The 24,076-nt window shown below is 41.1% G+C and overlaps 1 protein-coding gene across 1 annotated transcript in view; it reads left to right on the forward strand.

Annotated features, from left to right (window-relative positions):
• The first annotated feature begins 23,729 nt into the window (after window positions 1–23,729).
• The window catches only part of ZYG11B (zyg-11 family member B, cell cycle regulator), a 57,688-nt gene continuing 57,341 nt past the window's right edge, over window positions 23,730–24,076 (forward strand). The window contains exon 1 of the mRNA XM_004679018.2: window positions 23,730–23,917. Within this exon, the coding sequence (XP_004679075.1) occupies window positions 23,915–23,917 (3 nt within the window). The 5' untranslated portion in view covers window positions 23,730–23,914. The remainder of the gene's footprint in view (window positions 23,918–24,076) is intronic.

Raw genomic sequence — 24,076 nt, forward strand, 5'->3', positions numbered from 1 at the left:
ATAAATAAATAAATAAATAAAAATAAATTCATATGATTTCAAATTTAATTTCAAAATACATTTGTCATAGGCTAACACAGGATTACCCTTTCCCAAGCTTTTTGAGTAAAACTGACATTCCAGGTGATATGCCACACTTATCAGTAATGATTTCTCACATCCCAATCATTTTGAAAGATCTTTTGACACCAATGCCTCAGTTAAGAAAGTCCTGATATCTGATTTTTAGCTCACTTTCAAGCCCCTGTACAATTAACTATAGCCTCATCTCCTGCCCCTTCCTCCTCCACACACCACCTAACTTTCTCTGAATAAGTCCCAGCTTTATATTCCGGCTCTCTGTTGCTCTTGATCACAGTTCTCGGCCCAAATCAAAGGTTCTTTTTTCTGGGCCTCCCTGGTGGCACAGGGGTTAAAATCTCAGCATTGGCAAGCTATCACCAGCCAGGGAACTGATGCACATGGCACAGGGACCTCTTCTGTCTCACCTGCTGATCCCCTCAGCAGTGTATTTCAGTTGATCCACCTGTTCTACTCCATAACCAGTCTCTGGTGAATCTTCTCACCACCACCCCCAACTCTGACCTACGCCCCAGTTCTTGTATGACTTAATAAATAAAAACAAATCTTTAAAAACAAAGGTTCTCTCTCTCTCTCTCAAAAACGGGGGGGGGGGGGGGGAAGGGAGGGAAATGCACGGGACTATGGTAGTGGCACAGGGGTGATATGGTGATGGGAAACCCGTGGGGATTACAATTGAGATTTAAAAAAATGTGCAAAATGATGTAAAAATAAACTTTTTAATAAAAAAAAAACAAAGGTTCTCTGTTCTTAAAGCTTTCCCATTGATAACAGCCATACAATCATAAAATAGATACAGTTGCCTCCACCTCAATGTTCCATATCACCTGGTTTATTCTTGCATAATGTACTAGAAAAAGGACTAGTTTTGAAAAGGCAGATAGATTTTAACGTTCATGTCCCACATTTACTAAATTGTGACCTTAAATCATTTCCATCTGCGGGGCGGTGTCCTGTTCTTAAGTTCTTAAATTTAGATTCTTCATATGGCTGTCAGTAGGAACAAAAGTTCTTGTGAAAGAATTTGGTAAGTTCCTGGCTCAGAGTCACTCCTCTTCGAGAAGTGTTTCTTGTCGTGTATGAAATCCCCCTCAAGATCATAGTCCTTTTACTGGTCACAGAGCAAAAAATAGAACAATCACTACTGCACTCACAAACTTGAGTGACTGTAACGGAAATAGCTAAAGTCCCCCACTGTGCACAAGTAAACACTCTTCCCTTAATTTATGGAGCTGAAGTTTTTAAAAATGAGCACCTGGGCAGCAGAGGGCGATAGAGAGCTAAAGAAAAAGATGGAAGGGATGCTGGACCACGTATGAAGTCCCATTAATTAGTTTTTATTTTTATTTTTTTAACTTTTGTGCAGAGATCTGGGGTATAGGCAAGAGGTGCAGGGGGTGGGGTGGGACTAGATGATTCCTCAGGGACAGAGTGGAGAGCAGAACAGGTGGATTTATGGCTGAGGGGAGCAGTGGGCAAGACAGAGAGATCTGCTGTTTGGCAGCATGGGTTAGTTAGCTCCCTGGCTGGCTGGGGATAGGCACTAATGCTACAGTGGCTGGGGCTGGCTTGATAGCGCTGACTTTAACCCCTGTGCCGCCAGGGAGGGGTAGTACCTCTATTCTTAATACATGTTCCCATTTGGTATTTAAGCTTACTTTCAAAAATCATTCAAGTGTGGGTCCTTCCTAGTGGCACGAGGGGGTAACTCTCAGCACTATGAAACTATCAGGAGCCACTGCAGCTTGAATTAGATTCCCCGCTGCAGCCTTGGAAACCACATGGTTCAGCAGACCTCTCTGTCTTGCCCACTGCTCCTCTCAGTAGTGTATTTCGTAAGTCAGTCCACCTGTTCTGCTCCCCACTCTGTCTCTAGTGAATTATCTCACCCTCCTCCCCACCCCCCCCTCATCTCTGGCCTATACCTCAGCTCTTGTATGCATAAATAAGTAAAATAAATCTTGGGCTCTCCCTGGTGGTGCAACTGGTTAAAGCACTGCATTATGAAGCTCTCTGATGCCACTGCAGCATGAGTTCGATCCCCGATACCGGGCCCGGAGGTGACCCACACGGCTGGTAGACTTCTCCTGACCCTCCCACTGCTCCCCTCAGCAGCGTATTTCAGTAGATTTGCCTGTTCTGCTCCCACTCTGTCTCTGGTGAATCCTCTCACCCACCACACCTCTGGCCTGTACCCCAAGTTCTGTAAGCATAAATAAATAAATCTTTAGAAAAAAAGAAATAAATCTTTAAAAATAAATAAATGATTTACAATCATTCAAGTGATATGTAAATATATACTTATTATACATTAATGTCATGTTTTTCAACTTACAACCCCTTTCAACACACATGATGCAGTTTATGGACACAGTTCTGAGAGACTGATGGTCAGAAAATCTAAGTGATTTATCTTAAACACACAGTGAAAGAATGGGAAGAAACCATACCTCTTAAAACCCTAGAGTTCATAAGAAACTAATTCTTCCTTTTGGAAGAATTCAAGAGCACTTTAGCATTCACCTCCTGATTCCAGACTTAGATTCAACTATATTGTTGATGATTAACCTTGTGTTTAATACTTTAGATTCATTATCTCAATTATTTTTCAGTGTTACTCTTCATTCATTCAAAAACCATCCCTGGATGCTTAATAATGACTAGGACTTACGAGATGCAAAATTGAAAAAAATGCAAAGTTTCAACAAGAGTATGCAACTCTTAGAAGAGGAAAAGCTCTGGTCAATAAATATGTGATGAGATGTTTCTCCTAATGATCAAAGGAAGGAAATTTTAAAACAATACAATATAATTTCCTATGTCTTAGATTAATGAAGTTTGACACCTCATGTTTGTGAAGATGCTGGGAAACAAACATTCCCATAAAATGCTAGTGAGAAAATAGATTGATGTTTCCCCTTTGGAGAACACTTGGTAATAGATATTGCATGTTTAAATGTGTTTATGTATTTTTTATGGAAGTAGAAAATATTTGAATAGGCAGTTGTTTTTTTTTTTAACGATTTCTTTATTTACGCATACAGAACTGGGGTGCAGGCCAGAGATGCAGAGAGGGTGAGAGGATTCACCAGACACAGATTGGGGAGCAGAACAGGCTGATTGAGGAAGTACACTGCTGATGGGAGCAGCGGGCTGGTCAGGAGAGGTCTGCCTCGCCATGTGGGTCATCTCCCTGGGGGTGGATGAAACTTGTGCTGAGGCGGCTGTGGCTGGCTTCATAGTGCTGCGTTTTAACACGTTGAGCCACCAGGGAGGGCCCTGAATAGACATTTTCACCAAAGGGTATGGAAAGACAATAAGCACACAAAAACATACCCAGCACAGTTCATCATTAGGGAAATGCAAATAAAAATTCACAATGAATTATTGCTGTACAACCACTACAATGGTAGTGATAAAAAAGACAATCCCAGGTGTTGATGAAGTTATTTTAAACAATTAACTTATTAATTTCTAGCTGAAATGCAAAATGCGGCCCTCCCTGGTGGCGCAACTGGTTAAAGCACAGCACTAAGAAGCTAAAGCTGCTTCAGCATGAGTTGGATCCCTGCCCTGGAGGTGACATACATGGCATGTCAGACCTCTCCTGACCCGCCCTCTGCTCCCCTCAGCAGTGTACTTTGTCAGTCAGCCTGTTCTGCTCTCCATTCTGTCTCTGGTGAATCCTCCCACCGCCCCTGCACCTCTGGCCTGCACCCCAGTTCTATATGCATAAATAAATAAGTCTTTAAAAAAAAAAGAAATGCAAAATGCTGAAGCCACTTTGGGATTTTTTTTTGGTTTGGACCTGCTAAACAAAGTTTTAAATATACAATATATTATTGTTGATTACAGGTACAAAGTACAGTGCTGTATAACACCTCTCTAGAGCTTATTCATCTTGTTTAACAGAAGAATTATGCCCACTGTCTACTAACTTCCCTTTTCCCCCTACCTGTAACTCCTGGTAAACACCAGTCCACTCTTGGAGTCTATAAATGTGACTACCTTAGATACCTTATATAAGTGGAATCATGCAATATTTCATATCATTGAAAACACTTGTTTTCTTCCCCCCCTTTTTTTGTAGTGTTTAATTTTGTGGGGTTTTTTTATAACAGTTTATTTTTACATTATTTTGTACATTTTTTTCCCCATCTCAATTGTAATCCCCACGGGTTTCCCATCACCAAGTCACCCGTGTGCCATCACCATAATCCTGCACTTCCCTCCCCACCCCACCCCACTCCCATTTTTTTATCCCATTCCCCACTCCACCCCCGCAAAATGTCTCTGGTATATGGTTGTTCATTATTTTTTGTTATTTTCTCGCCTGGTCCATTATACTCCTGCTATGAGTGAAACCATCCGGTATTTTTCTTTCTCTTTCTGGCTTATCTCACTAAGCATGATCTTTTCCAGCTCCTTCCAGTTGCTGCAAAAGACATGTGTTTCTCTTTTTTGGTTGCTGAGTAATATTCCATTGTATATATGTACCCCATCTTTTTTATCCAGTCATCTACTTTTGGGCATTTGGGCTGCTTCCATGTTTTTCCAATTGTAAATAAAGCAGCAATAAACATGGGGGTACAAGTATCTTTTTGAATCAGTATTTTTGTGTCTTTTGGGTAGATACCTAGGAGTGGGATTGCTGGGTCATAGGGAAGCTCCATGTTTAGCAGTTTGAGGAACCTCCAAACAGTTTTCCATAGTGGTTGTACTAGTTTGCATCCCACCAGCAATGCAGGAGAGTTCCTTTTTATCCACATCCTCGCCAACATTTGTTGTTGCTAGTTGTTTGAAGATGCGTCATTCTCACTGGGGTGAGGTGGTATCTCATTGTGGTTTTAATTTGCATCTCCCTTATTACGAGTGATGTTGAACATTTTTTCATATGCTTGTTGGCCATCTGCATTTCCTCTTTGGAGAAGTGTCTTTTTAGCTCTTCTGCCCATTTTTTGATGGGGTTGTTTATTTTTGTTGAGTTTCATCAGTTCTCTGTATATTTTTGTGATCAGTCCTTTCTCACTACTTTTGTGTGAGAAAATGTTTTCCCAATTAGTGGGCTGTCTGTTTGTTTTTAGTAATGTCTCTTTTGCTGTACAGAAGCTCTTTAACTTGATGTAGTCCCATCTATTTATCTTTGCCTTCACTATTGTGGCGTTGGGTGCTCTGTCTTTAAAGATGTTGCTGAAGTGTATGTAGTGTAATGTTTGACCCATCTTTGCTTCTAGGTATTTTATGGTTTCTGTTCTTATGTCTAGGTCTTTAATCCACTTCGAGTTGATTTTTGTGACTGGAGTGAGGCAGTGATCTAGTTTCATTTTTTTGCATGTAGCTTCCCAGTTTTCCCAGTACCACTTGCTGAACAAATTTTCTTTGTTCCATTGTATCTTCTTTGCTCCTTTGTCAAAAATTAGGTGTCCATAAACTTGTGGGTTTATATCTGGGTTTTCTATTCGAATCCACTGATCTGTATATCTATTCTTATTCCAGTACCATGCAGTTTTGATTATTATGGCTTTTCTTTTTCCCCTTTTTAAAATAAAATTTCTTCACTCATGCAAGAACTGGAGTACAGGCCAGAGATGTGAGAGGTGAGAGGACTCACCACTTACATTTGCCAGAGATGGAGTCAGGAACAGAACAGGTGGATTGACTGAAATACAATGCTGAGGGGAGCAGTGGGCAAGACAGGAGAGGTCTGCTGTGCCATGTGGGTCACCTCTGGTTGGGGATCAAACTTGTACTACAGTGGCTGTAGATAACTTCACAATGCTGAGACTTAACCCCTGGTGGCTCCTCTTTTTCCATTTTTTTTTTTTTTAATAATTGCCATCCTAACAGGTGTGAGGTGATATCTCATTATATTTCTGATTTGCTTTTTTCTGATTATTAGTGACTTTGAACTAATAATCATGTATCTGCTGACAATTTATACATCTTCTTTGGAGAAATGTCCACCTAGGTCTGTATCTCATTTTGAATAGTTACTAGTTTTTATTATTGATTTGTAGGAGTTTCCCCACATCCCATATTCCCATAGCCCCATATCCCAGAGATTAATTCCTTTCAGATATCTATCTGGTTTGCAAACATTCTTTCTATTACGTAGTCTGCCTTTTCACTCTGTTGGTTGTTTCCTTGGCAGTGCAGAAAGCTTTCTGGTTCCATATGGTCCCACACACTTATCTTTGTTTCTGTTGCCTGTGATTTTGGTGTCATTAAACTCTGTTGATATTTTTGACCCAAGAATATAGCCGATGGAAATTTGTAAACAAATATTTGCTGCAGTTTTTGTTGTTGCTGCTGCTGTTAAAAGAAACAACAGCGCAAATAAATAAATCTTTAAAAAAATAAAAGAAAAGAAACAACAGGGCTCTCCCTGGTGACACAACAGGTGAAAGCACTGCATTATGAAGCTCTCCAAAGTCACTGCAGCATGAGTTCCATCCCCAGCCAGGTAGCTGACCCACATGGCGTGGCAGATCTCTTCTGACCCACCCACTGCGACCCTCAGCAGTGTACCTCGTTGATCTGCCTGTTCAGCTCCCTACTCTGTCTCTGGTGAATCTTCTCACCCACCACACCTCTACACTGTACCCCAGTTCTGTAAGTATAAATAAAGAAATCTTTAAAAACAACAACAACAAATTTTCAGCAATAGGGGATTTGAATACAATGTAAACATTAAATTTAACTTAAAAACTTGAAAAGAATGAAATAGGTCTAGTCATACAGACATTGAGAGATATTCAAATAAATAAGTGAAAAAATTGTGTAATATAGCTTAATTTTGGTTGATTGTATATTTATAGAATTATATATTCATAGAACTCATGTGTAGGAAAAAATACACTGAACTATTAATAGTTGCTGACTAAAAGCTAGGAAGGAGGGAGGGATAACTTTCAGTGTCTGAGTTACATATTTATTTTTACAGCAATCATATATTTCTTTTTATAAGCATACAAGATAATAAAGATGTTTTAGAAGACATCTCAAGATATTTTCACTGCCTTAAGGGTCATTTGAGGATAGGTACTAGTAGATCCATTTTAAAGTGAAGTAAAGTGATTTTTTTCAAGGTCACACACAGACTTTCCAAACCCTCTGCCAAAAGATACGAAACCATAAACTGACAAAATCGGGCTGCGGAGACACAGAACCAATCATTTGCAGTGAGGTCACTGGGAATGCACAGGATTGGTGTCCGTGTCTAAACTCAGCTGGCTTTTCTCAGCTGCTCTTGCAGCTGCGGGTGGCAGGAGACTCATCTGGCTTTCTGAGTTGCCCAGCAAGAGGGTGGGGCACGCAGGGCCTGCAGGGCCTCTGGGGACCCCTAGTATTGAGCAGGTTAGAGAATGAGGTACTTTTTCTTTCCTGCCAGCCTTTCCCCAGGCCTTTGCCCAGGTAGCCTGCAGCTCTTCCTCCCTGTAGTCCTCCCACATAAGACCGAGAAAGGTCATACCAGATTACAGCCTTGCTGAGACTGCCCTTTCAGTATGGATGATTGCATATCACATAGTTTCAGCACGACCCAACTTGCCTCCAGCCTACGGAAACTAATCAGCAATGGGATACAATGCAACCTCTTCTTCCCTGCCTGTCTTTGAGGCATCCAGTTTATGCCGCAAGCTGGCCAGCCCAGCCTTTGTAGAAATGAGAACTCAGGTCCAGAGAAAGTGTCTTGTCTCAGGGCACAGTGCAAGGCCATGACAGAGTTATGTACTCTTCTTTCAGGGCAGCGAGGGGAAAGTGTCCTTTCCAATTTTATCGTTTCATCCTGTTGACAATTACCCTCCCTCTTTCCTTCCTCTGGTTTCCTCTGTGACCCTGGTCCACCTATCAGGAAATTTTATCAAGAAAGATAAAACTTTAATCATATTAACTTTGGATTTCTATACCTGTTATGAACTCTTGGACTAGTTACTTTTTTTTTTAATTTAAAGATTTATTTATTTATGCATACAGAACTCTTGTAGAAACCAGAGGTTCAGGGCTGTGAGAGGATTCACCAGAATCAGAATGGGGAACAGAACTGGTAGATTGACAAAGTACACTGCTGAGGGGAGCAGTGGGCGGGTCATGAGAGGTTTGCTGTGCCAGGTGGATCACCTCCAGGGCCAGGGATTGAACTCGCACTGAAGAGGCTGCCACTAGCTTGCAATGCTGTGTCCTAACCTGTTGTGCCACCAGGAAGGGCCTGACCAAGTTACATTTAACCTTATTTTCCTGATCTGCAAAGAGGTGCTATTAACTATTAATCTCTAGTTCATTCACCTTAAAGGAATAAGTGACACATTGGGAGGCAGTCTGGTAGAGCAATGATTTTTTTTTTTAATTAAAAAAAATATTTATGCTTATAAGAACTGGGGTACAGGCCAAAAGTGCAGGGGATTCACCAGAGACAGAGTGGGGAGGAGAACAAGCAGATCTACTGAGATACACCTCTGAGGGGAGCAGAGGGCCACAAAGAAGTACTGCTGTACCCTATGGGTTAACTCTGAGGCTGGGATCAGCTTGATAGAGCTGAAACTTTCACCCCTGCACTAACCAGGGAGGCCCAAATCAGTGATTTTTCAAGCTGTGCTCCCTCAGTCGACAGTATCAGAATCACCTGGGAATTCGCTAGAAATGAACATTTTCTGGTTCCCCTCCAGATCTACTAAATTGGAAATTCTGGGCTCAGAAATCTGTGTTTTAACAAACTCTCTAGCAGATTCTGATACATGTTAAAGTTGAGACCCTTGGCATAAAACAGAATATTGGGGTTGGGGTCAGACAGTTCTGGGTTCTTCTAAAATTTTTCTGCCATACTGGTGCTGCTTATATGCTGGTTCCATTTGGACCTGGCACCTCTTTTGTGAAGTGGCAGCTGAGAAAACACCTGTAATGGCCAAAAAAAAAAAAAAAAAAAAAAAAAAGCCCAAGGGCGGAGTTAAAACTGAGAATAACAAGCCTATTAATTTGAAGGTGGTGAATCAAGGTGGTTCTGAGGTGCTGTTTAAGAGATTTACATGACAAAGGAAACTAATAAAAGGTTACTGTGAATGAGAGGTAGTCTCTTGATTGGATTCTGATTTGATGGGCAGTGACACTAGCAAAGTGTTAAGCAGCAGATAGGAGATTTCTATAAAAGGGGAACCTGCTGCTTTGATTCAGAACGCTGTTCCTCCAGATCAAGAGAACATTTTAAATTAGAAACTTGAAATTTGGTTCCACCATATCCTATAGTCTCTATCTTTTAATTTTCACCTTCCCTGAGCCCTTATATGCAAAGCAACTGGTACACGTGCACAGGCATATTGCCTTTTTTAAACTAACTGCTCAATGGTGTGTTCTGATCAATATCAAGTGGAGATAGGATGGGGAAAAATACTAGTTTGGTGGAAATACCTTTATCAATGGCATGCTTGTTCAGTTCTTATCTTTATATTTCAGTAAGTTATCTGGCTTAATATTTAGCAACAAAAGAAAAAGAACAACATAAAAATAGTTGTATACCTTACTCAGTTGGAGGGTTTTAACATAATTTATCTAAGAACAGTTTTATAACTTTTTTTATACATAAATGTGACATGTAGGACAATCTGTTTTTAAGTAGAGAAACATTACTCTAAAAGAAATGAATCCTAGATAGTTTTCCTTTCAGGAGTCTTGTTTAAGTTAACTTCTTGTTTAAAATAAAAAAAAAAAAGTTTTTCTTATGCCTTTTACTACGTGGGAGACAGCAAACAGAATTTCACCTACCTACACCTTAGTTTACTTATCTGTGAAATGGGGGTAGTTATGAAACTTACATAGCAGGATTGTTTAGGCATTCATTCATTCATTCAATTTTTTTTTTTTTTTTTAAAGATTTATTTATTTATTCATACAGAACTGGGGTACAGGCCAGAGGCTCAGGGGCGGTGAGAGGCTTCACCAGAGACAGAGTGGGGAGCAGAACAGGCAGATCGACGAAGTACACTGCTGAGGGGAGCAGCAGGCGGGTCAGGAGAGGTCTGCCACGCCATGTGGTCACCTCCGGGGCAGGCGGGAATCGAACTCATGCGGAAGTGGCTTTAGCTTCTTAGTGTAGTGCTTTAACCTGCTGCACCACCAGGGAGGGCCTATTTATGCTTTTTTAAAAGATTGATTTATTTGTGCATACAAGAACTGGGGTACAGGCCAGAGATGTGGTGGGGGGGTGAGAGGATTTCCCAAAGACAGAGTGGGGAGCAGAACAGGCAGATCAACTGAAATACATGGTTGAGGGGAGCACCAGGTGAGAAAGGAGAGGTCTGCCAAGCCATGTGGGTCATTTCCCTGGCCGGGGATCAAACTCATGCTGCAGTGGCTGCAGATAGTTTCATAGTGCTGTGTCTTAACCCCTTCCACCATAAGGAAGGCCCCTCATTCAGTTTCTTTGATGAGCTATTACATGCAATCATTCTTCTCAAAACAGTGCCCCTTAAACTTTATTGTGCATCCTGGAGATCTTGTTAAAATGTAGATTCTGGTTTAGTCTGTTTTTGTGAGGTCCAAGATTTCAAATGATGCTGACACTACCAATCACACTTTCAGTAGCAAAGAGTCGTTTCCAAGCTGTAAATTCTTTATAGATTTTCTGATTAGAAAAAGTATCTCAAGTTTTACAGTATTTTAACATTTGCAAAGAGATATACCTACACTATTTCCTCTACCACTTTCAGTAGTTTTTCCTCAAAGGTAAGATAAGGAGACAATACATTCATGGTAGTGTGAAGCTTCCTTAAAATTTAGGTTTTAAAGTTAATCTCTCACTTACTGACATTATAGTGACATAGGGATTGAGTCCTATTTTACGGATGAGTAGACTGAGGGTCTGAAAAGAAATAAATGGACCACTCAAAGGCAAACACTATAGAAACAGTAGAACAGGAATAGAAGAATTGAAGCCTTCTGATCCCTAGTCACAGTGCTATTTTAGCATATTTTCATGCCGCTTCAGGCATGTGTCATTCACTCAGCACAGTTATCACAAACAACCTCATCTTGGACTTGTTACAACATGTGAATGTGATAAAAATTGACTTTTTGCTAACTGGAAAGAGTAAAATATACAAATGTAGGAATGGAAGAAGGTTTGTTAAGGGAAATGGTTCATTGTTCACCTGTCAGATCTAAAGATGATTATAAAGAACACTCACTCAGATGAGCGAGATCAATAGTAGTCTTTGAACATTGTACATTCATCAAGTATTTACCAATCCCTGTGTGTGCCAGGCCTCATGCGAGATTCTGATGACATAGGCATGAATGAGACCTGTCTCAGAGATCTCATAGCTGAGTGCAATGGAGTATGCGTATAAAAGCCCTTTCTGCATCTTTAATAATAGCTGTAATATATTCTCATGCTGTATTAAACTCCAGACATTAGTATCATAATTATAATGTTTTAAATTTTTGTATGGAAGAACTGGAGGGTAGGCCAGATGTGCAGGGAGTGAGAGGATTCACGAAAGACAGAGTGTGAGCAGAATTGGTGGGTTTTACAGAAATACACTGCTGAGGGGAGCAGTGGACAAGAGAGGAGAGGTCCCTGGCCAGGGATCAAACTCGGGTCATAGCAATGACAGTGTGATAGAACTGAGACTTAACTCCAGCATGAACTTGTGCTGCCGTTTGAGAATAATTATGGGAGGCCTACTGATTATCTTAATTAATCCTCAAAATTCTTACTGCAATATATACTTCACAAGGCAGGGACTAATGTCTGTTTTGTTCACTGCTGTATCCCTGGAACTTTGTCGAAAGCCTTCAATGTCCTTTCATCTGACACCTCCTTACCACTCCTCTTGATACTATACTAGACAAATCAATCACTGACAAGGTCTTCTCTGAACTCCTTGGGCTGTTTTCTCTGTGTGGGGTCCCTTCCCACTCTCACCACCCTCCGCTCGGAGTATGACACCCCATTCCTTGTTTAGGACACTTTTCTGACTATACTGATTGACAGTGAACTGTGGTTAGCCATCTGAGATCTCCCTCACCCCTGAAGATCCATAATTATTCCTTTTTTTTTACCTTGCCTATTTTAGCAAACTGTGAGGTCCTTCAGGATAGGAATCAAGTCTCAAAACAAAATCACTTGTGTAAGAGCTCAATTTATCCCATGTGACTAATAATTTCTAATGTATCTTCCAGGAGGTATTTATTTACCACCAGGCTGATGGCTGCTGTGGTTGTAACATTCCCATAAGGAGCCCCTCACCTCTCTCACAGCTGCATGTTCAGGGAAGGCCACACGACCCAATAAGTGGCAACAACTAAGGTAGGATAGGAACCGGGTTTTGGGGTGAAGCATCTCAAATCTGAGCTGAGATTTGGTGCCTTCTTAAAAAAAACCCTCATAAAACTTTAAGGGGTGATCCTGAAAGTCTCTTCTGGGGGCTCCTGTCCCTTTACATTAAAACTGATACAAGGCCCTTCCTGGTGGCACAACGGGTTAAAGCACAGCACTATGAAGCTATTGCAGTCACTGCAGCACGAGTTCAATCCCCAGCCAAGGAGCAGACCCACATGGCGTGACAGACCTCTCCTGACCCGTCCGCTACTCCCCTCAGCAGTGTATTTCAGTCCATCTGCATGTTCTGTTCCCCACTGTCTCTGGTGAATCCTCTCATCCCCCACACCTCTGGCCTGTACCCCAGTTCTGTAAGCATAAATAAATAAATCTTTAAAAAAAAATCAACCGATAGAAGTAGGTGCTCACATAAGTTGCTGAGTAAGTGAAGAAATGGGTCAACTAATCTGGACTTAAAATGTAACCAAATGCTGAAGAAGTAAACAAAGTCACATGGTATTATAGGTGCCCACAGCCCTGCTGTAATCTGCCCCAGCCTGTCTCCTTACCACTTGCACATACTTTGTGTCTCATCCCAAACTATTTATAGACCCTAATAGGTCATCCACATCATCTGGTTTCATGCTCCGGTGTTTTCACACATGGTTTTCTAGACCTAGAATATTCTTTCCTTCCCTCATAATTTACGTAATTCTCTTTTGCCTTTCAAAGTCTAGGTCAAGTAGTAGCTTTTCTGGGAAGACTTTTGACCCTCAACTGGGCTGGATGCCTCCTCTGTGCTCTGGAGATGTCACGCTACTAGAGGTCAGCATGACACAGAAGAGCAACACTCATTGTGCACATGACCCGGTGGAAAGAATGTAGCTCAAAAGAACTTTTAATTAGTTCAGGAATTTGCCACTAATACAAATCCAGGTTTAAGAAGGGCTTCACAAAGCCTCGTTTAATATTGAGTGTAGAAGTAATTCTTTTTTCCCAATGTTTTAATCTTCCTCCCCCCTCAGAATAAATAATTTTCATGCAAAAGGCCTTGGAAAGGACTAGAATAGTAGATGAAAGGCAAGGATGTCAGGGCACAAGGAATTTTACAGCCCCTCCCCCCACTTCTCCAACAAAGACATGGTCCATGGCAGATGCATTATTTATAGGTCACAAACAGATGACCCTCCACTGGAGGGTTTTCTGGAGACAAGCCCCAACAGTCTGATTGTGGTGACTGTTCCAACTTCCTTTCACCAACCCTATCCCGACAGAGGAAAGGTTAAAGACAAGAAAATGTGTACACAACGTGGGAGACACAAATCAGTTACCAGACCTAGGAGCTGTTGATTCTGTAGCCTAGAGCAAGTCACTTTCTCTCTAAGCTCTAGTTTTCCCAGTAGTACAACAGGGATAATAATGCCTAACTTGCAGATTGACAGGATAATATTAAAATCATGGTTAATACTGATACTATGGCAATTCTATAGGTCAAGAAACGGGCACAGAAACATGACATAATCTTTCCAAGATCATACAGCTAATATGGATGGAACTGGGAGTGAAATCTGTGTAGTCTGGTTTGCTCTGAATAGTACCATGTATTGTGCTCTGTTTGGCCTCTTCAATAAAGTCATTGTGTAAGAGCAAAGGTGCACCGTGCATAACAAATATTGACAAAAGAGAGGTAATCCATTCTCCACCTGCTACTCTGAAAATCCATTTTTGGCACCTGGTGCCTCCTCTGTTTCCCTGGAGATGCTTGTCAGAGTCCCTGGAACTCTTGCTTTCTTCCTACTAGCTGCATGGGATCATGGCGTGTTTTACCATGTCAGACAGGGCTGTGGACACCACGTCCAAGGTCACCACCAAGGACTGCACAGGTTCTTGAAGAACTTCCAAGAACAGTTAAGTAGCTCGATGTGACTCCAATGGCTTCAATGCACAGGAAGAGTGTGTTGTCCCCACTCACCAAGCTGCAATAAAAATATAATGTCTGCTCCACATCCATTCACAAAGACAAACAAGTCCAGGTGGTTAGAGGGCACTACAAAGGTAGCAAATCCACAATAGTACAGCTGTACAGAAAGAAACATGTCATCTGCACTGAGCAGGGGCAATGTGAAAATATAATGGCACAATTGTCCATGCGGATATTCACCATAGTGAGGTGGTTATCACCAGGCTTAAGCTGGATAAAGATGGGGGGAAATTCTTGGAATGCAAAACCAAATCTCAGCAAGTTGAAAAAGAGAAAGACAAATACGAGGTACAATTTATCAAGGAAATGCAGGGATGAGTATATCCTATGATACAAGCTATGTTTAACTATGGATTTTTAGCTGAGACAGCTCTGAAACATTTCATTTCCTTACTGCTTTGTTTTTGACATGTAGCTCTAAATCTACTTTTGCTGTTTTGATTACTAATTTTATGAATAAAAATTGGAACTTAGCCTAATTAAAAAATAAAAAGGCAGTTTTAAGCAAGTGAAAAGATGTTGAACGTGGTTAATTATTAGGGAAATACAAACTAAAGGCACAAGGAGATACCATTTCACAAGCCCTGGGATGCTGATAATAAAAAAGATGGACAAAAAAAGTTGTTGGATGTGGAGAAATTGGAGCTGTCATGCATTACTGAGAAGAATATAAAATGATGCAGCTGCTTTGGAAAACAGTTTGACAGTTCATCAAAAAGTTAAATATAGAGTGACCATATGACTCAGCAATTCTACTCCTAGATACAGACTCCAAAGAAATTAAGACGTGTTCATATAAAACCTTTTACATGCATTTTTATACCAGCATTCTTTTTTTTTTTAAAGACTTTATTTATTTGTGCATACAGAACTGGGGCACAGGCCAGAGGCTCAGGGGCAGCAAGAGGCTTCACCAGAGACAGTGAGGAGCAGAACAGGCAGATCAACGAAGTACACTGCTGAGGGGAGCAGCGGGCGGGTCAGGAGAGGTCTGGCTCGCCATGTGGTCTCCTCCGGGGCAGGCGGGAATGGAACTCATGCGGAAGCGGCTTTAGATTCTCAGTGCTGTGCTTTAACCCGCTGCGCCACCAGGGAGGGCCACCAGCATTATTCTTAATAACCAAAAAATAGAAACAACCTCCTGAAAGTCCATCAACTTGATGGAGAATGGATGAAGAAAAACGGTACACCCAAACAATAGAAAGCCATAGAAAGGCATGGAATCCTGGTATGTGCTATAACATCTAGATGGGTCTTAAAATAACGATAGTTGAAGAATCCAGACACAAAGACCCCATTGTAATAGGATTCCTTTTTTTTTTTTTAAGATTTATTTATTTATGCATACAGAACTGGGTACAGACCAGAATTGCAGGAGCGGTAAGAGGATGCACCAGAGACAAAGCCGGGAGCAGAACAGGCAGATCGGCGAAGTACACTGCTGAAGGGAGCAGCGGGCGGGTCAGGAGAGGTCTGCTGCCTCATGTGGGTCAGCTCCCTGGCTGGGGATAGAGCTCAAGGTGAAGTGGCTGCAGGGGTGAGCCTTATGAACCAGTCAGAGAGGGTTCCCATTGTCATAGGATTCTAAGTCAGGAAGGTTCCCAGGACAAGAAAGCATAGGACTCATGGACAAGATTTTGCTGTTCTCACACACGGAAACAAGAAGTTAAAAATCTGATGACTCTAGGACCAGGCACTTGCTGTAAATTTCCTTAGCGCATTATTTTATTTTATTTTTACCATCTTTGAACTATCTTGATTTTATTTACTTATACATACAAGAACTGGGGTACAGGCCAGAAGTGCAGGGGGTGAGAACATTCATCAGAGATGGAGTGGGGAGCAGAACAGGCAGATCTATTGAAATACACTGCTGAGGGGAGCAGCAGCAGGCTGGTCAGCAGAGGTCTGCTGCACCATATATGGGTCAGCTCCCCGGAAGGGGATCAAACTCAGACAACAGGGTGATAGCACTGAGAATTAACCCCTAGGCCACCAGGGAGGCTCATAACATAATTAAAAAGCAAAATGTATTCATACTAGAAACCTCTCTTTCAGCTTGAGCAGTGATCTAAAAGGCTCATTTTACATTACTGTATTTATAGGCCCTAGGAATTGGTTTCTGAACAAAACCCCGCTGTTCATTGTTCCTTTTTAATTAAGACAGGGTGAGAAGATACTTAATTGATTTTTATTCCACATTTCTCTTCTCTGGAGACACCATTTCTGATTTCACAGTCAGGTGTTTCTACCAGCTCCCCCATGAGGTCTTGAAGCCCTTATGTAAAGAGGATTTCTTACATAAACTCTGATTTTTCCTGTGGTGCCTGATAAATGTTGTTACTCTTGCACAAGTACCTAGAGGAATCAAGATAAAAAGACTAGTCAAAGACCGCCCTTTCTGGACCACTTGTTCCCTTGGGATACCTATAGATAATATAACAGAGCTTCAAGGCCTAAGTATCCCAGAGTTCTAGAAGCCTTAAAGGTATCAAATTCCACCTCTCCATGGTCAGAATTCATCTCTTCAGATTCCTGACACAGTGTTCCTCAGTCTCATCCTGAGATAGAACATGTGTCTCAGCAACAGTCCAGAGAAGACTAATACCTTTTTGTTTTTCTGCTGAATGATCCTCATTTGCTTTCTGGCATCTCATGGAAGACTCTAAGAAGGATGGACAAATAGGAATGTGGCTTCTTTCCCAGTGTGTCTTTCTCCCTGGACTAGCATCACCAACATCTCCTGGGAATATGCTAGAAATACAAAATCTTGAGCCCCCATCCAGACCCAGTGGCTCAGACTGTGGGGGATGAACTTAGAAAACTGCTTTAATAAGTGTTCCAGCTGAGTCTGATACTAAAGTTTACCATGCATTATAGTAGAGAATCAATTTCGAGTTAGAAATCCTCGTCTCACCTAGTCTTACTATCCTAGAGAGAAACGTCAGTCTTCTCCAAGGCTGTGAGGTAGCTGAATGAACTCTGGAGTTAGATTTAGTTCTTTCACAGCTAAATCTGTGAGGTTTCCTATCTCTGAGCCTGCTTTCTTATCGAGCAAATGGAATAATAACCATAGAGGATTGTTGTGAGACTTAACTCTGAGGCTGGCTGATAAAAGAGCTTCCTACAAAACAGCTGTAACTCTGTGAGGGATTGCTAGTGTTAGTATCTGGATGGTTACTTTGGGGTCTGAAAAAATCCCTTTGATATGCCTAGCTCTACACAGACAGTAGCTGGCCACCAGCCAGAGTAGATTTCTCATAATAGATGATAATATGAAAGTAAAATTCTGCTTCTTGCCTTCTGATGATTAGCTGAAGTTCAACGGTTCATGCTCAGTTGTCAGTTGAAATGTCATCATAGCAATGTTTGTTCCCCTTCTCACTCCCCTTATTAAATTGTTAAGGAGGAACTTGTTTAGTTTTATTGGGGAAACTTTTCATTAGCCAATACAGTTCGCAAAAGACAGACCTTTAGAATGGTCCCTCCCTTCTAAATCCAGGGCACTGGATATTAAAAATAACAGGAAACCCTGTCTAGGAAATAAATGAGTGGGGTTGAAGTTCCTAATCCTTTGTTTTGGCCTTTTCCCATTTAACTTTCTTGAACTGGAATTTCAGAATTGAAGGAATCTGCACAAACATCAAATCCAGTTTTAAACTCACTATAGAACTCCTTTCTATCATATTCTCAACTTTTTTTCCAATCAGCTGCCACTTGGCACATCTCTGATAACCAGGAGTTTATCACCTTACAAGTAGTTCACAAGATTCCAGTTCTTGCTCTTAGAATGTTAGTTCCTCTGTGAAACTGAAATCTACTGTCCTATAGCTTCACTTCTTCCTTACCTGCAGCTCTGTCTTCTAGAGCAAAATGTAACACATTGGTATTAAATTATAGCAGTAACAGCTATCATGCAAGAATACATAGCCTCCAAGTTCTATAAACAAATGACTGTTTGAAGAAATAAATTATGATAGACCTTGAATACCTTGATTGTTATTAAAATTTTTACTTGCTCTTAGAATAGGTAGTACATTTTCATGACTTAAAAAAAAATCAAAAGATACAGAGGCTGTATTATGACAAATATTACCCTATCTGTCTCCAGTCATTCAGTTGTCTTTCCTAGCAGCAACCAGACAATATCAGTGCCTGTTAAATTATTCTAGGATTGGGCCTTCCGGATGGTGCAGGGGTTAAATCTCAGTGCTATCACTCCTGCTGTCTGTGTTTAATAATCCCCACCCAGGGAGCTAACACACCTCAAGCAGCAGACCTCTCCTGTGTGACCAGCTGCTCCCCTATGCAGTGTATTTCAGTAGATTTGCCTTTTTTGCTCCCTACTCTGTCTCTGGTGAATCCGCTCACTCATCACACCTCTGGCTTACACCCCAGTTCTTGTATGAATAAATAAATAAATCTTTGGAAAAAACTAAAATAAATTGTTCTGGGATATTTTCTGTATATATAAGCAATTTTTGAATACATACTGTTATCATTACTTCTTACAGAAATAATAATATGCAATATGTGCTATTTAGCAACTTGGTTTTTCACTTAAAATAAACCTTGAATAAGAAAAAGAACTCTTTTTTTAAATATAATGTAATAGTTTATTTTACATCATTTTGTGTCTTTTTCCATCTCAGTTGTAACCCCCTGGGCTTTCTATCACCAAATCACCCCTGTGCCATCTCCTGTACACTCCCCCACCTTTTTTTTGATCCTATCCCTACTCCACCCTCATAAAATGTCTCTGGTATATAGTTGTTTACTATTATTATTATTATTTTACCCTGGTCCTTTATGCTCCTGCTATTAGTGAAGCCATCCAGTATTTTTCTTTTATTTTTTTGAAGATTTATCTATATATGCATACAGAACTGGGGTACAGGCCAGAGATGGAGGGGTTGTGAGAGGATTCCCCAGAGACAGAATGGGGAGCAGAACAGCAGGTCGTCCAAAGTACACTGCCCGAGCAGGGCAGGTCAGGAGAGGTCTGCCACGTCATGTGGATCTCCTCCGGGGCAGGAGGGAATCGAACTCACGCGAAAGTGGCTTTAGCTTCTTAGTGCTGTGCTTTAACCTGCTGCACTACCAGGAAGAGCCATTTTTCTTTTTTCTTTCTGGCTTATTTCACTGTCATGATCCCTTCCAGCTCCATCCATGTTTCTGCAAAAGGCATGAGTTTATCTTTTTTCATTGTTGAGTAATAGTCCATTGTATATAGGTACCACATCTTTTTAATCCAGTCATCTACTTTTGGGCATTTGGGTTGATCCCATGTCTTTCCTATTGTAAACAAAGCAGTAATAAACATGGGGGTACAGGTGTCTTTTTGAATTAGAGTTTTTGTGTCTTTTGAGTAGATACCTAGGAGTGGGATTGCTGGGTCATATGTAAGCTCCATTTTTAGCAGTTTTAGATACCTTCAAACAGTTTTCCATAGTTGTTGTACTAGTTTGCCTTCCCACCAGCAGTGCAGGAGAAGAATGCTCTTACTTTTTTATGGCCATGGAGTGTGCTTTGTAATAACACAGTGTCATATAACCAATTTATTAATAAACTGTCTACTAATGTTCATTAACAAACATTTAAGTTGTTTCCAGTGTTTTGCTATTACAAAGCTTGTGAGTGCTTGAACATGTGTGTAGATTAAAGTTTTAGAAGTGAAAAAAATTTAAATGAATTATCTTCCATAGAAGTTGTTGTAATTACAAATCTAACAAAATATGAGAGCACCTGTTAAAATATCACCACAATTACTACCTCAGAGTGCTTATCAATTTTCTAGATATTTTTCTAGATATTTTTCAATCTCACAGGTGAAAAATGGTGTTTAGAATTTTTTAAATTTGCATTTTATGAATGCAATCCTTTTGAATACATCCTTTTATGAATCAGATTAAACATTTAAAAGTCATTTCTACTTCTTTTTCTATGAGCAATCAATTCATGTCTTTTGTACATTTCCTCCCTTGGGTTTTTGTTCTTATGGATTTGAATTCTATAAATAAGTGTGAAAATTATCCATTTTCTATTATTATGTGAAATTAAATATATGTCATTGACTTCTTTTATGGTGATTTTTGCCTTGCAGACATATTTTATTTCTACATAATTGAATGCATCAATCTTCTTTTAAATCTAGTTTTATTTTGTACTTTAGAAGATCTTCCTTACTTTGAGATTATAAAAACTTTTCTCATGGTTCTTTCAAGGAATATAAATTAAAAGGTAAGGACAAAACCTTTTTTTAATTATGCTATGGAAGATTTTTAAATTTTTTTTATTTTATAACAGTTTATTTTACATCATTTTGTACATTTTTTTTTCCATCTCAATTGTAATCCCCGCGGGTTTCCCATCACCAAGTCACCCGCGTGCCATCACCATAATCCCGTGCACTCCCCCCCCCGTTTTTGATCCCATTTCCCACTCCACTCCCACAAAATGTCTCTGGTATATGGTTGTTCATTATTTTTGTTATTTTCTCACCTGGTCCATTATACTCCTGCTATGAGTGAAACCATCCGATATTTTTCTTTCTCTTTCTGGCTTATCTCACTAAGAATGATCTTTTCCAGCTCCATCCAAGTTGTTGCAAAAGACATGTGTTTCTCTTTTTTGGTTGCTGAGTAATATTCCATTGTATATATGTACCCCATCTTTTTAATCCAGTCATCTACTTTTGGGCATTTGGGCTTCTTCCATGTTTTTCTGATTGTAAATAAAGCAGCAATAAACATGGGGTACAGGTATCTTTTTCAATCAGTGTTTTTGTGTCTTTTGGGTAGATACCTAGGAGTGGGATTGCTGGGTCGTAGGGAAGCTCCATGTTTAGCAGTTTGAGGAACCTCCAAACAGTGCTATGGAAGATTTTTTTAAAGATTTATTTATTTATACATACAGAACTTGTGTAGAAACCAGAGGTGCAGGGGTGGTGAGAGGATTCACCAGAGACAGTGTGGGGAGCAGAACAGGCCGACTGACGAAGTACACTGCTGAGGGGAGCAGTGGGTGGGTCAGGAGAGGTCTGCCGTGCTATGTGGATCACCTTTGGGGTGGGGACCAAACTCACACTGAAGTGGCTGGGGCTCACTTGGAGTGATGTGTCCTAACCATCAGGGAGGGCCCAAGGTCAATACTTAATGCATTGACCTCTGGAGTACTGTAGTAGTTAGAGGTCACAGAAATGTGGAGAAACCAAGTGTACCCAGGGAGACAGAGGAAGATCCAAAGTAGCAGGGACTCATGGTAGCTAAGGAGAAGGAAATGATCAGCTGTATTTTGTGTATCTTGGTATGCCAAATGTCACTAAGGATTGACTATTGTTAGTAAATTAATGCATGATGAACTTGAGAAGAGCATTTTAAGTGGGGAGTAGAGGAGGTAAAAGTTTAAGTGGGTAAGGCATCACAGAAAGTGAGGGAAAAAAAAGCAAAGACATCAAGTATAGGATAGGCCACCTTTATGGGACATTTTGCTCTAGAACAAAGCAAAGAAATGGGGAAGAAGCTGGATGGGCAAGCTGGATAAATAGAGGTGTTTTGTTGTATCTACTATGATGGAATAAATTTATGTTGTTATCCAATGGGAATGAAAGGCAGAAACATGTTGATGTAGAAGAGTAGGGCAAAGTTGGATAGAGGTCTTTGAAAACGCGAAACAGCATGGAAATTAGTACTGTGTTACTCTTAGTGTGATAAGTGGACCAGCTGCAGTCACTTTAGTTCCGTTGGGTCCCCCGCCCCAGAGGTGATCCACACGGCATAGCAGACCTCTCCTGATTTGCCCATTGTTCCCCTCAGCAATGCACTTATGGATCTGCCTGTTCTGTTCCCCCCCACTCTATCTCCGGTGAATCCCATGCCTGCACCTCTGGCCTGTACCCCAGTTCTATATGCATAAATACATAGATCTTAAAAAAACATATATTTAATGGATCTCATATGAAAGAATCGGACCTAAAGTAGCCAAATCTATAATGACATGTGTGTAGGAAAGAATGAGGAGTTACCATTTAATGAGTATCTAGATTCAGTTTTGCAGGATGAAGAGTTCAGGAATGAGATGATGGTGATTTTAGCACAATAATAGGAATGTCCTTAAGGGCATTGAACTGTACACTTTTTTTAAAAAGATGGTACACTTAAAAGATGGTAAACAAAATCTGGGCTTGTATTTTGTATGCCATTTTAAAATTTCATTTCTCTAGTAAATTATCTTTTCTTATAGATTTGTGACTGATTACGGAAAAAACGCATCCAAAATTTCAGTGCAGATTGTTTGAGAACTAAGGAAGGTTGACCCTAATTAAAAGGCAAACAGGTCAATTGAATAAGGGAAGGAAGAAAAGGTATGAGAGCAGAATTACATTCAAAACAAGAGTTATAGGTAGGTTGGAAATCATAGTTAATGGGGAGACTGGTAACTTCTTTTTTATTAATTTTCTTTTTGAATTGGAAGTAAAATCATCAGGTAAGAGGATGAGGGAGGACGCGTGGGAAGTTTGAAGAGATGTAAAATAGATCTTTAGTAGGGTAGACTGTACAGAACTGAAGAAAAGTAGCAGTGTAATAAAGGTCTATTTGGGGATCGTGATATCCGTTAGTAAGATTTTGGATTTTTCTCCACGTTCCTGCTTTGCAGTAATTTCAGGATTACAGTTTCATAGGATGAATAAGGAAAAGAGAGGAAGACTGGAAAAATGAAGGCAAATGCCTGAGAATGATTTTCATGATAAACAATAGTGTCTGCTCTGTTGAAGGAAGGAGGTGAAGACATAAAGGTAGTGAAAAGGTCGTAACATCCATAGATTTTGAGTCTTGGAAGAATCGAATTTTTGAAGTTGAGCATTAAGGGGAATGAACTACAAAGGTAGGAGGTGGTGGGAGAGTTGTAAGTTTAAAATTGAGATATAGAGGGGTTACAACTATTGGTAATGAGAAGATACAAGGTGTGAGAATGCAATGATCCCTAGAAGAGAGTGAGTGACCTGACAGGTCCCGGCCCTGGAAGAATCATCGAAGATAACAAAAATCGCCAAGAATTGTGACATTAGCAAGGAATAACAAAGAACCAGCATCACAGGGGTCTATAAGTGATTGAAATGGGTGAGCGCGCTAGTCTTCTGTAATGACGTAATATTTAAAGCATCACAGTTAACGCGAGGCTCGACTTTGAAGAGGTGTGTTTCCTTAAAGGTCCTGAGGGGGGGACAGCGCGCTGGCCACCTCAGTTGAGGAGCATGCGCAACGAGAGCGGGGCGGGGCTAAACCCGAGGAGGGCGGGGTCACGGGCGGAGTCTGCGTGCGGGGGGCCCGACAGCGCTTTGCAGCTTTCTGGTTTGCCTGTCGCTCGCGTGTGCACGTTCACCTTCTGAGAAGGAGGCCAAGGCCTGGGCCAAGCCCGGAGCCGGCGCTCGCCTGAGCCTCCTGGAGCCTCCGCGTCTGCTCAGCTTGGGGGCGGGCTTAGGCCCGGCCCTTCGCCCAACCCCAGATCCAGGCTGCAAGCCCGAGGACCAGGCCGGAGCGACGATGGTGAGGGAGCGGGGCCTGCGGGGGCGGAGCCGCTGCCGTCTGCCACCCCGGCAGCCGAGGGCCTGACCCCTTCTTGCCCTGCCTTTATCTCATCCGTTGTGGTCCCCACCACTTCCTGAGCAGCCACCTCCCTCCCCCCTTCTCCGCCTTCCCCCCCCT

This window comes from Condylura cristata, unplaced genomic scaffold, assembly GCF_000260355.1.
Source record: "Condylura cristata isolate star-nosed mole 26May11 unplaced genomic scaffold, ConCri1.0 scaffold00008, whole genome shotgun sequence".
NCBI classification, from domain to species: Eukaryota; Metazoa; Chordata; class Mammalia; order Eulipotyphla; family Talpidae; genus Condylura; species Condylura cristata.